This window comes from Octopus sinensis, linkage group LG3 (assembly GCF_006345805.1).
Source record: "Octopus sinensis linkage group LG3, ASM634580v1, whole genome shotgun sequence".
NCBI lineage: Eukaryota > Metazoa > Mollusca > Cephalopoda > Octopoda > Octopodidae > Octopus > Octopus sinensis.
The window spans coordinates 166,436,190-166,452,679 of NC_042999.1; the positions used below are offsets into that span (position 1 = coordinate 166,436,190).

Here is a 16,490-nt window from a genome sequence, read left to right on the forward strand (position 1 = left end):
GCAGTCAGTCATATGCTGTTACATACAGAGCGTCCATCCAGACATATTGACATATATATAAACAGGTATACTCATTAAAGGATCTTTAACAACAGGTATTCTTTTGCTCAATTAACAGAAAAGAAAATGGTGTTGTGAAATTGTTGTTTAATTATTCCTATGAATCTATATCAGTATCAAATGCTGCTATTTTAAATATATGTTATTCAAACATGTAAATATACATATGTGTGTGTGTACAAATATATGTATGTATATATTTGTATATATAGGCGGCAAGCTGGCAGAATCGTTAGCATGTCGGGTGAAATGCTTAGCGTTATTTCGTCTGCCGCTACGTTCTGAGTTCAAATTCCGCCAAGGTCGACTTTGCCTTTCATCCTTTCAGGGTCGATAAATAAAGTACCAGTTTCGCACTGGGGTCGTTGTAATCGACTTAATCCCTTTGTCGGTCCTTATTTGTCCCCTCTATGTTTAGCCCCTTGTGGGCAATAAAGAAATATATATGTATGTATCTAAATGTATTATTCTTTTTCCTTAGCACCAATTTGTACTGCGGAAGAACTTGTTGATGCTTACAAAAAGGGATGTAAAGTCTATGATGTGAAACCATGGAATAAAATTATTCAACAACTTTTGGTAAGTAACTGTTGAAAAAGTATGGTTAAAGACCTAATTATATTGAGACTATGTTTCAAGTATGGATTAACCTATCTTCTTTGCAATTTTTTTACTAGACATTTCTAGTTAATTGTTTACATTTAAGTCTTTATTATGAATTATTGTGAGAGTTTTAGTCTGTTAGACATAAGAATAATTGGGAAATGTAGTTCAATTAAGAGTTAATTTGATTGAGTACAGGTTAATAGTTGGAAAAGAAGTTCCTAAATAATGCATTTCTATCATAAAAGGGTTGGCAGGTTGTCTAGGAGTGGTGGAAAAGGCTTGAATCAGAAGTGATATTTGAACATAAGAAATCAGTGAAAGTCAAATTCCAGATGATCTCACTTGTGGATAGAACTGTTGTGGGTGATGTTCTCTGCAAAGTCTTAGTAAGGAAATAAATTATAAGAAGCAGAAAGACAGGTGTGTTGTACTCCCTCTTTCTATCTTTCTATCTTTCTTTAACTAACTATTTAATCCCATAATATTATAGCTCTGCCTTTCTCCTAGCTCCCACCACTAACACTCTTTGCTCTCTCTTTTCATTTCTCCCTTCAACTAACCATGTACAGCATCATATATTTGGCCTTAGTGAATCCTTATATAGATTGACAGAAATAGGCCCACTGTGTGTAGTAATTGTAGAAGGCAATGGTAAAACACAACAGACAGATATTGTGCAAGAAGTAGAACTTGTTCAGTGAAGAATTTATTATATATGAAAATATCTTTTTTCTTTTCTTATATTCAAAAGTTGTACTGCCTTGTCCTAGTTATGGAAATAGCATTCAATGTTGGGACATGGTTGGGTCTTGATTAATATGTAAAAATTCTTTTGGTCCATAATGTTTTTAACTTTGAAGTGGAATGTTACACATCTATGTGGTTTTCAGAACATTGAAAAAGTATATGTCAAAGAGCTTGTTAGATTTTTGTAGGGTATGGTTAACCATTTTATAGAAAACACTTGTCACTGGCTACTAAATGATAATCAAAGGAACTTATTTTGTATTAGCTTCACTCTTTTGATACCAACCTTTTTTGGGACTGCCCTTGCTTCTGTTACACAAATTCCCCATTTAAAAGTGATCTAAATTAAAACCTCCCTTTAAAATTTCATGCTAATTTCTTCCCAACACCAGCTTGTTAACTGCAAGGTTATATCATATATCTTTCATTATTTTCAAAATTAATTGAAACAGAGGTAGTGTGCGGAAGTAAGGTAACAAAAGGGTTAAGAGTCCTTCACAATATTTATTTTGCATCAGGTTACACTCTTGTCTCTCTCACCATCAGAAATGTAGTGAACCAGTAATTGGCTCGTTGGAAGCCTGAAATTAATGAGGCTATTGTTCACCTGTTGTGATAGAGAATTAAAAAAAATAATCATATTGCATTCATTAGAAAAATGAAGTCATGTTTTCAATAAATATATTTAAGTTGCAGAAACCTTTGCTCATGAAACAATTGTCCAGTTAAAACATGTTTTAGTGTTCCTATATGTATCTAATAGCTGTTGAGTCTCTATTTCTTGTTTTCTTGTTTTATTTTATGAACTAAAAATAAAATAAACAGAGACATTTTAGAAACAACCTTTACTCTAGTTCTTGTCAACATAATCACCACCGGCATCATCAACATCATCATCATCATCACCATCATCTATATCTGCTTTTCCACTGGTCTGCCCCAACACAGCACCTTGCCATTTGTTGTGTTCCTTTGTCATCTTCTTTCTGAGGTGCAACATCCTGAAATTGCCTTTCACCACATCTGCTTGATGATCCTTTTGCACGGTTTCCTTCCACATGGATCTCTTGGCACTTCTTCACTCATCTCTCATCATTTGTACATATTACACAGTCCATATCAACACAGTTGTCTCTTGTCCCCAATACATCAAATTTCTCATATGACCAGTTTTTCTCATTCATATACATTATATAGTCATTAGAGCATACTCCATTCCTCTCCAACCTCCACTCATCCTCTGTATTTAATGTCAGTCTTGCTGCAATGCAGTATTGCACTTCAGACATGCAAAAGCAATGTACAAAACAATCTTCACTCAAAGGTAGAAACCCCTTTTTGCCAAAAGTAATAATAGCTCCCTGAAAATTTTCCACATTGTTCTTAGTCTGGCTCTGTATTCCTCTCCCCCCGTCTCTTTCTCCCTCTCCCTCTCTCTCACACACACCAGTCTGGAAAGTAAGTCAGAAAAATACACACTTGTATATTTTTCAGTACATTGGTTATACTAACCAAAGTATAAAATATTTATAGATGCATTACAGTAGCTATTTTTTTTATATTAGCCATCTCTGATGAACACAGTTATACATAATCTGGTTATCTAATATCCTGTGCAAAACCAATTGGTAGGATTGGCTGTAATGGATCTATAATACTGTATACTCCAATCTGTACACATGCAAGTGCACACGTATTATGTATATAAAATAGATAAGTGGAAATAATGGTCGCCTGCTGTTGATATCTAGTTGAGTATGTACAAGACCACTGCTTGTTGGCAGCAAGAAAGGTATCTGCTTATAAAACGCTGTCTTACAAAAACTATCCCACCCATGCCATCACAGACATGTGGATGCAAATATTTGTTGCTGATGAGGATGATTATGATATATATATATATGTGTGTATGTATATATAGTGTAATTGCCATTTGGTAATTATGACACATTTTTTAGAGACAGGGATAATTTCAATAAATCAAGAATTTATGTTATATGGTATTTGATATACTTGTATTTTTCTATGTTGTTCAAATACATGACACCCTAATTTATTTCTCTTAGCTCATTTTTGTTTTACACACGCACACACATGCACACGCACAGTTTAAAGGGGATCAGTTAACACTGGGGTGCCTATCAAAATGAAACACACCACATTAATGGAAAAACACAAATCAACAGGTAAACAATCCAGTATCTCCACTGGTGTTTGGTAAACTGCAAATCCAAGAGTATCCAAAGTTGAAGAGAATTTCTAGCATGGTGTAAAATAACAATAAAGATCAATGAATTACACAGAATTGCTTCAATCATTTCATTACAAAATTCTATTGTGTTGTAATATCAGACAGGCAGGAATTATTGAAGCGCAACATCTATAAGATACTGTGAAACACAACGGAGAGCCGCTCAAATCTTCTGCATAAGAGCAACTATGTGCCATTGGGAGATAAAAGTCATCATCATCATCCTTATCATCATCATCCTTATCATCATCCTTATCATCATCGTCATTATCATCATCATCATCATCATCATCATCATCATCATCGTCATAGTCATCATCATCATCATTATCATCATCATCTTTTAACGTCCGCTTTCCATTTTGGCATGAGTTGGATGGTTTGACTGAGAACTGGTGAGTCAGAGGCTGCACCAGGCTCAGTCTGATCTGGCAAAGTTTCTACAGCTGGATGCCCTTCCTAATGTCAACTGCTCTGAGAGTAGTGGGTACTTTTTATGTGCCACCGGATAAGGGCCAGTCAGACACTTCTGGCAATGACCATGCTCAAAAGGTGTTTTTACGTGGTACCTGTACAGCAGCCAGTCCAGCGGTACTGGCAATGACCACACTCGAATGTTGTTTTTCTTTTGCCACTGGCACATGTGCCAGTAAGGCAACGCTGGCAATAATCCATGGCCCTGGTAACGGTCACGCTCGGATGTGCTTATAACGTTCCACTGGTACGAGCGCCAATCAGGCAATACTCACTGGCACAAGTGCCAATCAGTTGGTACTGTCATCAGCCACTTCAACAATTTTGGTTTGTTTACACTTGCCTCAATAGGTCTTTGCAAGCTAAGTTCATTGTCCAATAAATGAGAGGTACTCATAAGTGGGCCGATTACACCCCACGTTCAGATGTGCTTTTAACGTTCCACTGGCACGAGTGCCAATCAGGCAGTACTATCATCAGCCACGTCAGCAATTTTGATTTTGATTTCACTTGCTTCACAAGCAAGGTTTATTGTCCATAAATGAGGGGTATTTATAAATGAGCTGGTTACACCCAATGGCATATGGTCTCACTTGGCTTGTCCGGTCTTCTCAAGCACAGCATATCTCCAAAAGTTCTGGTCACTAGTCATTTCCTTGGTAAGGCCCAATGTTCAAAGGTCATGCTTCACCACCTCATCCCAGGTTTTCCTGGGTCTACCTCTTCCACAGATTCCCTCATCTGCTAGGGTGTGACACTTTTTCACACAGCTGTCCTCATTCATTCGCAACACATGACCATACCAGTGCAGTCGTCTCTCTTGCACACCACATCTGATGCTTCTTAAATCCAACTTTTCTCTCAGGGTGCTTACACTCTGTTGTGTATGCACACTGACATTACACATCCAGCAGAGCTTACCTGTCCTCAGCAGTCATGGCCCATCTTTCACTGCCATGTAGCATGGCTGTTCGCGCACATGCATCATACAGTCTACCTTTTACTCTGAGCGAGAAGCCCTTTGTCACCAGCAGAGGTAGGATCTCTCTGAACTCTGCCCAGGTTATTCTTATTCTAGCAGCTACACTCTCAGAGCATCCACCCCTGCTACTGACTTGGTCACCTAGGTAATGGAAGCTATCAACTACTTATAGTTTTTCTCCCTGGAATGTGACAGAAGCTGTTCTCTGCACATTTTCAGTGTTTATTGCTCCTGAGCATCTGCCACATTCAAAAACTATCTTCCCAATTAGCCTTCTTTTGATATTGCTGCACCTCTTATGTGTCCATAGCTTACACTGGGTATATCTTATGAAGTTTCTACCTATGCCTTTTCTACAGATCGAGCAGGACCATCTACCTGAAGGGATTTGTGGTTTGCCTGCCTTCCTACTTATTAGGACTTTGGTTTTTGCTAGGTTGACTCTAAGGCCCTTCAATTCTAATCCTTGTTTTCACACCTGAAACTTTTCCTCTAGCTCTGATAGTGACTCAGTAATTAGAGCAAGGTCATCAATTAGAGATAAAAGTCATATAAATTAAATTAAATACCGTCTGGCACCTGTGTCGGTGGCACATAAAAAACACCATCCGAGCGTGGCCGTCTGCCAGCCTCGTCTGGCACCTGTGTTGGTGGCACATAAAATCACCCACTACACTCTCGGAGTGGTTGGCGTTAGGAAGGGCATCCAGCTGTAGAAACACTGCCAGATCTGACTGGCCTGGTGTAGCCTTCGGGCTTGCCAGACCCCAGTTGAACCGTCCAACCCATGCTAGCATGGAAAGCGGACGTTAAACGATGATGTATTCTGTATACAAAAATATTTTCATAATATTTGTGAGGTAATCCCCATAATAACAATATATTTATTGAGTGTGTATGGCAGCCATTAGTCTTGTTAGACTATGAATCTATGCTTGGAAAACCTTGGTAGGGATCCAAAACTTGTACCTGGTTTTGTTGGAGAATTGGTAAAGTTGCATCTACTGTGGCTATAGAGGACAACTCAGCATTGACAATTCCAGTTGCTGTGATTGTATCTGAAAGCATTATCTGCTTAGCGTTGTCCTGGTGTTGCTTTTCATTCAGTACACTTTTCTACAGCAGCAAGTCTCAGTTTCTCCTCTCTAGTTCAATACCAAAAATGATCACAATCTCCTTTCATTTCTTTATGTTCATATCCAATAACTTTGTTTGATTTGTAGACATTTAAAACAAGAGTATGCTCTCTTATCAGAGGCTAACTCCCTCTGATGCAGGTCTTTCAGGATCCTTCAATTTGACGTAGAGAGTATATGGCCCAGCCAAGGAAACATCCTTGTTGGAGCAGCATAAAGGGGTTGGATATTTGGGCACAAGATAAAACCTAATTGTTGGAGACTTGGTCAATCTATTTCATGTCTAGGCTGCATCTCAGGCTGTGAAGGTAGAAAGCATTGAAATGCTGCCCTTGTGTGGAGTAAAGGCTCCAGGTCTTGCTTTCATTAAGTAGTGTAGTGGAGATACAGGCTATGTATAGTATAACTATGGTGTATGTCATTAGTTTACTGTTCTCCCAGACTCTTTGTTAGCCTAGTAAGTGTTGAGGTTGTTCTGTCTACCAATCCATCTGTTAATCACAGATTTAAGAGAGATTCTGTCTGTGATAACAGAGCTAAGGTATGTGAACTCAAGGACTACTTCACTTTTCAGTTGTTGACAATAATGGTAGTGGAGGAAGAATGTTCAACCAATGTGTTGGATGAAAGGAATTGGTCTGACACTGTGGCTTTTAAGCTGAAGTCTTAGCACGCTCTGATGGTGGTGGGCAACTTTCCATTAGATCTTTTGGTTGTTCTTTAGAATGTGTTGCCTGCGTTACTTAATCTGCAAACATGCCCTTCACAAGATGCATCTTAATGCATCTAATCAAGGCATTCAAATAATATTTTATGTAACATTAGCAATGGGATACATAACATCAAAGTATCACATGAAAATAAGTAGGCAGATGAATAATGACATTTCTTTCACCATTAAATCAATCCATTCAGGACAATTGGATCATTTTTGTGCTAGCAAGACAAAATAATTAATATCTTTGAGAGTATATGAATTGCTTTTCTTTACTGAGATTCATATATTTTTTAACAGAATTTTAATAAGAAAACCTTTATTCTTTTATACCTCTTAAGTGACTCCATCTTCAAAGAAGCAGCCTGAATAAGCTTTCGTTCCAAATAGTTAATGACAAATAATGAGAAAGTTTGTTTTTTTTTTCAAGTATGAAATGACATTGTTTTTTCTCTTCATCTTTCCTTATATTTCTATAACTCCTATTCCTTTCCACCCATGCCCCTCCATGCCCCAGATAACCAGTGACTCATTTGAATCTGCACGTTCACACACATTCTGCCTCTCTCCCTCTCTATGTATATATTTCTAAAGGAATAAATGTTGCTATTTTTGTCATGAAAATCATATTTCTTTGATATTCCAGATATGTACTTTGCTACCTATTGTTGTTTTATGTGTGTTTATATGTTTGATGTCAAAAACCAACAGGTAGTGCCAATTTCTTGTCATAGCAAATAATAAATTTTACAAAATAAAGCTAAAATTTTTCTAACTTTTCAGTGGTGACTATATCTAAATTTTCTGAGTATACTAAAAAAAAACTATCATATATTCTTCTTTCTCTTTTTTTACAGAATGTAAAAAATTGCTGGAATAGGCATAAATCTTTCGTTCTTCAAGGTAAATAATTTTAAAATTCTATTTGATTAATAAAGAACCTTTATGTTCCAAATAATTATCACAACACGTATCTTTTGATGAAACGGTTGAAAAGATTAACTCTTGAATCATGTAATATTGACAGATAAAACTCCACATAGACTGGACATTGTTGCTAGCAAGTCCAGTGTATTGCAGGTAACAAGTCCAAAGGTTATAGTGAATTCTGTTCATTAGCTCTTTTGAAGAATGTAGAAGTTTACTACCAAAACACAACTACTTCTTCATACTAGATTTGGATTCTTATCACATGAGCTAGTAGTGCAATGCTTTATCCACTTGGCTATTTCACCTCTATGAGATAGGACTATGAAAATAAATACATCTTCAACTTTCTCTTTGTTCTTTTCTTTTCTTTTTTTTTACTTTTATTTCTATTTTTATTTTAATCCCTCCATCTTTCTTCTTCACTGGGAGGTTCATAAGGGTAGAATCCTCAGGCACCTCCTCCATAGGGTTGTATCAGAAGCAAATGTCATTAGACTTTCTGGCTGGATTCCCAAGTGTAACCAACTGTGACTATGGATATTTTCCAACCATTTCATTATTGGTCTATCCCTAGGTCTCTTGCCAGTTGGCTCGGCTTGAAGAATTCATCTTGCAATTCTTTCCTGCAACATTCTAATCACACGTCTGTAGTACCAGAGCTGTAACCTCTCAACAAAAATTACATAAGATAAACTTTGTTATTATATTGTACTTTGGTAAATTATGTAGAGTCAAATAGTTAATTATTTGAAAGTCACAGTCTTTACCAATAGTTGATTTGTCAATTTTGACTTTAAGGAATAAATGTATTGGTGTTCATACTTTTACTCAACATATAAAAGATGTAAGTCAAATGAATTGGCTACAACCAGCTTGTACTCTTTGTTTTCTCTATGGTGCTTGCTAGTGTATTGCAATAATTTCACAAGTCTTATTCTTCATGAAATTATTAAATACATTAGGCTGCTATTTCTAGCAGCCAAATCTCCCTCAAGTCACATCCTACTATTTTTCAATGAAAGGGCACATTAGATACTGTAGTTCTACACATATAAATAGACTGGTTGGTCACAGATTTGGTCTAAAGAACATGTTTATAATTGCTAATGTTCATATTCTCACATTTTTAAAAGATAGTTGAGAAATTTGTTTCTTACTGTTGTAATATAGCGTAAGGTAGAATCGTTAGCATGCCAGGCAAAATATTTGGCAGTGTTTTGTTTGTCTTTATATTCTGAGTTCAATTTCTGCCAAGGTTGACTTTGCCTTTCATCTTTTTAGGGTTGATAAAATAAGTACCAGTTGAGTATTGGGGTTTAACGTCCGCTTTCCATGATCTCAGATCAAGCCACTTGCCTAACAAGTATTGCTGCAAAACAATCTAATTATGAATTGTTGCTAATAGATATGAAATAGCAATTTGCAATATAATTAATGAGAAATTATTCTCTAAGGTGTCGATGAATCCTATTGAAAGAAAGAGGTTGTATTCCTGGAAAAAATACCTATTTATCTCAGTGTTTATTCTTAATTACTAAATTGTTATTTGTAACTGTGAATAGAATAGTCTTCATTCATTTTATCTCAGATAAAATACATGTATTTTGAAATAAATATTCTTGTCTTTCAAGGTGAACAGTTGGATCATAAACATTGTGAAGCTCTGGAAGAAGTCTTTCGAAGAGTTCAGTTTGAAAGTATTGTTCTTAAAATTTGTGATTTGGACGATGGGGTAATATTTTATTTGTTAGTTTGTCACATTTGGATTAATATTTCATTGAAGTTTACTTAGTTTTGAAATACTTCTTTGATTAATTTAATATTTTTCTTTTTTAATTATGTTACTACATAAAGCTATTTGGGTTTTTGTCTGATATTTTATGTATGTGAGGCATGACTGTGAAGCTAATACGTTTGCTTTACAACCATGTGACTTTGGGTTCGGCCCCACTACACAGCATCTTGATCAGGCTCTACTATAGCTCCAGGTCAACCAATGCCTCGTCAATAAATTTAAGTAAATGGAAACTGAAAAGAAGCCCATTATATATAGGTGTGTGTATGTATGTCACCTTGACCTGACATTGCATGCTAATTGTAAACAAATGTCACCTTCATACAAATCCTACTTGTGAAAACATGTTCAGCCTAAGAGAAAATATTACCTTGCTTGGAACTGGTAATGGTTGACAACAGAAGCCTCTGACCACAGAAAATTTGTCTCAATAAATTGTGTCTTATTCATGCAAGCATAGAAAAGATGACATTAAAAAACAATGCTGCTTCTGATGACATACAATGAATGTGAAGTGTTATAAGTACTGTAGGTCAAGTACACAGCACGTGTGATAAATCCGTAATAGACAAAAAAAATAGTAGGTCTAAGCAATTAGATTTCACATGAAAGTAACACTGGCTAGCATGGAACGAATGAGGGCCTGTAGAATTTTTTCAAAAATGTAATCCTATCATCTTCCAAAAGGACTATGAAACATGGCTAAAGTTTTCCTCAGACATTTATAAAGCATCTAGCTACATTTATTTCTATCATTCTTTGTCAACTTTCTGCAAAAAGCCACAATCAAAGCAGAGAGGCCTTCAATCAGAGATTCCATCATACACATGAGGGAGATATAGCATTCAATTTCTGAAGATGATTTTTGCTCCCACATGGCCTTGGTCATGATGACTAAAAACAAACTACGGAACTAAGAAGAGATTTAACAATTGAAAGCATGTCATGTATGAAACAACACAGTTTTGTGAAAATAGCTGATGGGAATTATTAAAATATTTGGTAATTGAAGATGAACAATGCCATAAATAGGTTCAAGAAAATACAAGAATTAACTGATTGCTTGGGACTGATATGAGTTTTACTATGAATAAGACAAAATGAATTAAATCATAAGTTATATTTACATAAAGGCAAACTGAAAAACCTTAGTCTTTTTATTATTATTATTTTAGTAAAAATCACTTTTTGTTTCCATTTATTTGCAGACTGCTGAAGCTCTTTTTGATATGATTGAGTACTATGATTCCACAATGAAACTGAATATGTCTTTTAATAAAGATATTGGAATTAGAGGATGGCAAGCCTGCTCAAATATGATCCGAAAGGTTTATTGCAATTTTTATTTACATTTTTGCAGTCATTTCAGTATGTAAACTTTGAAATATTGATAGAAGTTGTGATATCAAAAAAATCAGAAGATAAATAATGTACATAACTTTGTGTGTGTGTATTCTTTTATTCTTGTTTCAGTCATTTGACTGCGGCCATGCTGGAGCACTGCCTTTAGTCAAGCAAAATGACCCCAAGACTTATTCTTTGTAAGCCTAGTACTTATTCTATCGGTCTCTTTTGCCGAACCGCTAAGTTACAGAAACATAAACACATCAGTTGTCAAGCAATGTTGAGTGGGGGCAAACACACACACAAACATATATACACGCATGCGTGCGCACACACTCACACAACATGCATAAACGACGGGCTTCTTTCAGTTTCCGTTTGTCAAATCCACTCACAAGTCTTTGGTTGGTCCAAGCCTATAGTAGAAGACACATGTCCAAGGTGCCACGCAGTGGAACTGAACCCAGAACCATCTGGTTGGGAAGCAAGCTACTTACCACACAGCCACTTCTGCACCTATATAAGTTTGCTCCAACATGGCCTTCAATTCAAATTCATTGCTACCTGAGTTTCAAGCGTAATGCTAATCTTCTTCAGCCATTTTGAATTTATATATATGTATATATATATCTGTGTATATGTGTGTGTGTATGTAAATGTAACTTTTAAAATAAAAATCAACATTTGAAAACAAGTTTTTAGTCCTGTATGGTAAATTGAAAATTTCAGCTTATTGAAGTGTATTTATATGCAGTCTTTCTGTGGAATAAATTTATGGCAATATACTGCAAATTCTCAGCCAAACAGCATGGGTATTAGAACAGTTTCCGGCCTCTCTAATTGCCAACCAGCCGTACTGAACCTTGTTTTTCTCAGAGATATGATAGCTATAATCTGTGGAAAAAAAGTTGTTAACTTATAAGCTGATAAGCTAATTTATAATTTACATATTTGTGTTAATTTTAGGGCTATTATAAATTCTCATTAGATGAAACTAGTGTCAAACTTCTACCAATTAGTAAGTTTGTATATCCACTTCTAAACTAGGTCATACTTTTTGTAAGTACAGTCACTCTGCTGAAGGTCAAGATAAACTAAGCTTGATAATAGTCTAATACTTATGCTGTTTGCCAAGAACTTACATTATAATCCCAAAATTAATTCTACACCAATGTATATATGTCAAACACATAAATATACTTTGGTATATAGAATTTTTTTGTTTTCCTACTGCACTGATGTAAAGAGAGTGGATGATATATGGTTTAATTGACAGTCTTAAATGTAGATACCATAAAAACCCATGTAATTTGTGCATTTTTTTTTTTGCAAAAATAAAAATAAACTTTAGGGGTGCGTAAATTACATGAGTAAATCGTTTCCAGAATTTTTTGTTTTTTTGTTGCAAAAAGACATACAAAACGTAAACATTCGCACCAGAAGTTGACTCATTTAATGTCAGAATAGGTTTTTACAGAAAAAATAAGGGCTTATTTAAGCCCTCATTTTTTCTGTTGAAATGAAGTTGACTTTTATTTATGCTGGACGGTATAATGCTTACTTTTTCTGTACAAATTTGCTAAAACCATTAATAATTAATGGTAATTAAACTTAATTTGCAACACCTGTGCATATTTATCAGCTTTGTTTTTGTTGGTAATTCTTATCAACAACTTTTCCTGTGATCGTGATTTGAGAAGATATACAGCAGTATGCTAAAGATTGGACTAAAATCCTCTGTGTGTGTGTTAGTTAGTTAGTTAGTTAATTTGGCTCAAAAGCAAATAGCAAGGCCATGTAGGGGGACATGGAGTTAAGTACAGGGTGGTGTTCATGTAAAGAGTTCAGGCCACTTGAGGTCAAGGGAGGCTTTGAACAAAGCAGTCGTCGGCATCTTTACCATCTCGTCTGGCAGCTTGTTCCACGGATCCGCAACCCGGACGGAGAAAGCTCCTCTCCTTCGATTGAGATGAAATCGTCACAGGTAGAGCGTTTCGGAATGACCCCGCAGCCGACGCTCTGGAGCAGGAGTGAAGAACAGCTCTTTCGAGAGGTTACACTTTCCGCTTATGATGTTGTGGGCGAGAATGAGATCACTACGGCGGCGGTGTTTTTCAAGAGAATAAAGGTCGAGCGTCCTCAGCCTTTCTTCGTAGGACAAATTTTTGAGACCATGAACCATGCGGGTAGCCAGCTTCTGGACTCTTTCGAGATGCTGTATGTCTTTGAGGAGATAAGGAGAAGAGGTTTGAATCCCATACTCCAATATGGGTCTCACCAGCGTGACATAGAGTGGTAGGAATATGGCTGCTGTGAGCATTCCGAATGACCATCGAATTAAGAACAGAATTCCGCGTGCTTTGTTGGCAGCATGGACGCACTGGGCCGAAGGCGAAAAGGAGGAATCCACCAAGATACCTAGGTCCTTTACCTGATCGGTCCTCTCCAGCAGCAGACGACCCGGCTCGAAATCAAGTTGAGTTGCAGGAGTAGAGCCGACAGGCAGATGACAGCACTTTGACACGTTCAGACACAGGTCCCAATGGTTAGACCACTTCCAAATTTGGTGGAGGCATCAACGAAGATCCTCTATATTACCGCGAGGAGCGACCAGTTTGATATCGTCGGCAAATAGAAGGGTGTGTTGCGTGAGGTCGTCGGGCAAGTCATTTATGAAGACTAAGAACAACAAGGGTCCAAGCACTGAACCTTGAGGCACGCCACTGCTCGCACTGGAGACGTCGGACCGCAAACCATTAACTTGGACTTGGAAGGAGCGATCTGAGAGGAAGGCACCAACCCATCGTACAATATCCGGATGGAAACTATATGCTTGAAGCTTGTGTGTTTCCTCTATTCATGGCCAAACCACTGGATCAATCTGTACCAAATTTGACTGCCTGGAGATCATGTCGGGTTTTGTTTTTTCGCTTTAAAGGTAAACAATGCTGAAACACTTTTTAATTGTGATAATGAAACAAGAGATTTAACGAAAAAGAAACAGTCAGGTTTTTAAATAACGAAAGGTCTTCATACAGACACACACTTATACACTGTAGGATATCTTTCAATTTATATGATAAACTTTATAAGTTTTAAAGTTCAATATTCCTGTGACGTAAGTTAGAGATATTGACATGAGTTATTCAAATAATTGTTCGTGGAATGGACCTAATAAAATTAGCCAGAGTACACTTGATATTTCATATTGAAATCCGATGTGACTATTTCTACTTAGATATTGGTCCTACCTCTGATTTGAAATCGATCTACAGTCTCCCTGTAGCTATACAGCTTATTGTTCTGCACGGCAAAGCCGCTGGATCAATGTGTACCAAATTTGGCATGAAAGCTTTTCGTTACTTGGGGAAGGTTCGGGGGTGGGGGGCACTAAATTTTAAACTTTTGTTTCAAAGCTAGAAATACATTTTACATACCTGTCGCATATGTCGGTTTTGTTTTTTTCGCTTCAAAGGTAAACAATTCTGATAGAAGCAAACACGATATTGAATAATTCTCCATCATACGTCTACGACCTCCACCTCTTCTTCTTTAAAGTAAAGATAATCATTTTTTAATTGTGATAATGAAGCAATATGTTTAATCCTTACCACCAAAATTCATTTCTCTTGGGAAATACAAGGGTGACGATGTCTTCATTCCACAGATCCCATTAATCCCATCTAACATCACCTGTAAATTGAAACAGCTCCAGTTCCCACCCAGTGAAACTAAGTTTTGCTACATCCATAAACAAATCTCAAGCCCAATCTCTCAATGCTGTTGGGCTTAACCTTGCTTCTCCTTGCTTCTCTCATGGACAATTATATGGAGGATGTTCACCAGTAGGAAGTCCCAAAACTTTTTTTCTTTGTACTCCAATTACAGGACACACTGAAAACATTGTATATTTAGCAGTTACTCTTTTACTTTTTTCAGTCATTTGCCTTTAGTCAAAAAAATCAACCCCAGGATTTATTCTTTGTAAGCCTAGTACTTATTGTATCTGTCTCTTTTGCTGAACCGCTAAGTTACGTGCACATAAACACACCCGCATCGGTTGTCAAGCAATGTTGGGGGACAAACACAGACACACATATACACACACACATGCATATATATATATATATATATATATATCTCATCATCATCATCGTTTAACGTCCATGATATATATATATATATATCATATATATCTCACGGCGGTGCATCAGCATGGCTGCAGCTCTGAGCTGAAACTAGAAAAAAAAAAATATATATATATATATATACATATATACGATGAGCTTCTTTCAGTTTCCGTCTACCAAATCCACTCTCAAGGCTTTGGTCGGCCCGAGGCTATAGTAGAAGACACTTGCCCAAGGTGCCACGCTGTGGGACTGAACCCAGAACCATGTGGCTGGTAAGCAAGCTACTTACTACACAGCCACTCCTGCGCCTTAAAAGGATAAAAGGCAAAGTCGACCTCGGCAGAATTTGAACTCAGAACGTAAAGATGGACAAAATGTTGCTAAGCAATTAGCCCAGCGTGCTAACGATTCTGCCATATTGCTGCCCTCATTTCAGGATTTGTTTTAATTACTTTGTTTATACTCACATTATCTGATAGAATTTTTCTGAAAATATCTTTTTTATCAGAATAAATATATTTATTTCCTTTAGCATTCTTTAAACTTCCGAACAATGCCGGGTACTTAGGCTAGTGTAAAAATAAAGTTTATTATAAACAACTCAAACACTGTAATTTAATAGCTTTAATGTGATACCTGTTAAACAGAAATTATTTTTATTTAATGAAAATTTAATAAAATCTAATCATAAGTAAGTGAAATTATGCTAAATACAACTAAATTGGAAACCTTTTTTCCCTGGCTATATTAGCAATTCTGAAAACTTTTGGGTGTGAAGTTTACATGAGTAGAAGCTTTTTTTAATAAATTTTATCCTGAAAATACCTCCTTAAATTACACAGGTGTGCAAATTACATAGGTTTTTATGGTAGTCAAAAAAAGAATTTAATATTGTAAGAAGGCAGTTTAATTATTGAAGAGTATTTTCATAATATTATGGTTATTTCATGACATTATCCTTATTATTATCTTCCACAGACTCCCAGTCTTCATTATCTGGATGCTCGAGGTTGTCAACTAAATGATTGTATTATAACCATATTTGGTCGATCTCTGAAATTGGGTTCCAATTTAACTGTCCTTCATCTTGAAAATACTTCTATAACAGAAAACTGTTTGCTTGTTCTTGGTTAGTTGAATTTTATAAATATTTAATTTCATTTTATTGCAGCTTTACCTTTTCTATGTTTGATTACTTAGACAATATATACTTCAATCTATGAGGCTTCTGGCGATTTGCTGCACTTGGAGAGACACATCAAGCTAAGTGAAATTGTGGTCATGGCAAGTGCTGGTGGCATGTAAAAGGCACCCATT

General features: G+C 36.3%; 1 protein-coding gene and 1 long non-coding RNA gene across 5 annotated transcripts in view; one reads left to right on the plus strand and one right to left on the minus strand.

The window, feature by feature from the left end:
• Positions 1–16,490, plus strand: part of LOC115209223 (protein phosphatase 1 regulatory subunit 37) — an 84,320-nt gene that overhangs the window by 26,411 nt on the left and 41,419 nt on the right. For all 4 annotated transcript variants that reach the window (XR_004998429.1, XR_004998428.1, XM_029777493.2 and 1 more), the window contains exons 2-6: positions 542–639; positions 7,829–7,874; positions 9,533–9,633; positions 10,905–11,024; positions 16,152–16,302. Coding sequence is in view for 2 of the 4 variants with exons in the window: in XM_029777493.2 (XP_029633353.1) it covers positions 542–639; positions 7,829–7,874; positions 9,533–9,633; positions 10,905–11,024; positions 16,152–16,302 (516 nt within the window). In the remaining 2 variants the exon portion in view is untranslated. The remainder of the gene's footprint in view (positions 1–541; positions 640–7,828; positions 7,875–9,532; positions 9,634–10,904; positions 11,025–16,151; positions 16,303–16,490) is intronic.
• LOC118762662 lies at positions 3,012–11,164 on the minus strand. The gene is made up of 3 exons (XR_004998430.1): positions 11,136–11,164; positions 7,494–7,499; positions 3,012–3,077 (listed from the first exon to the last, which is right to left on the minus strand). It is a non-coding gene; the product is annotated as an uncharacterized LOC118762662 (long non-coding RNA).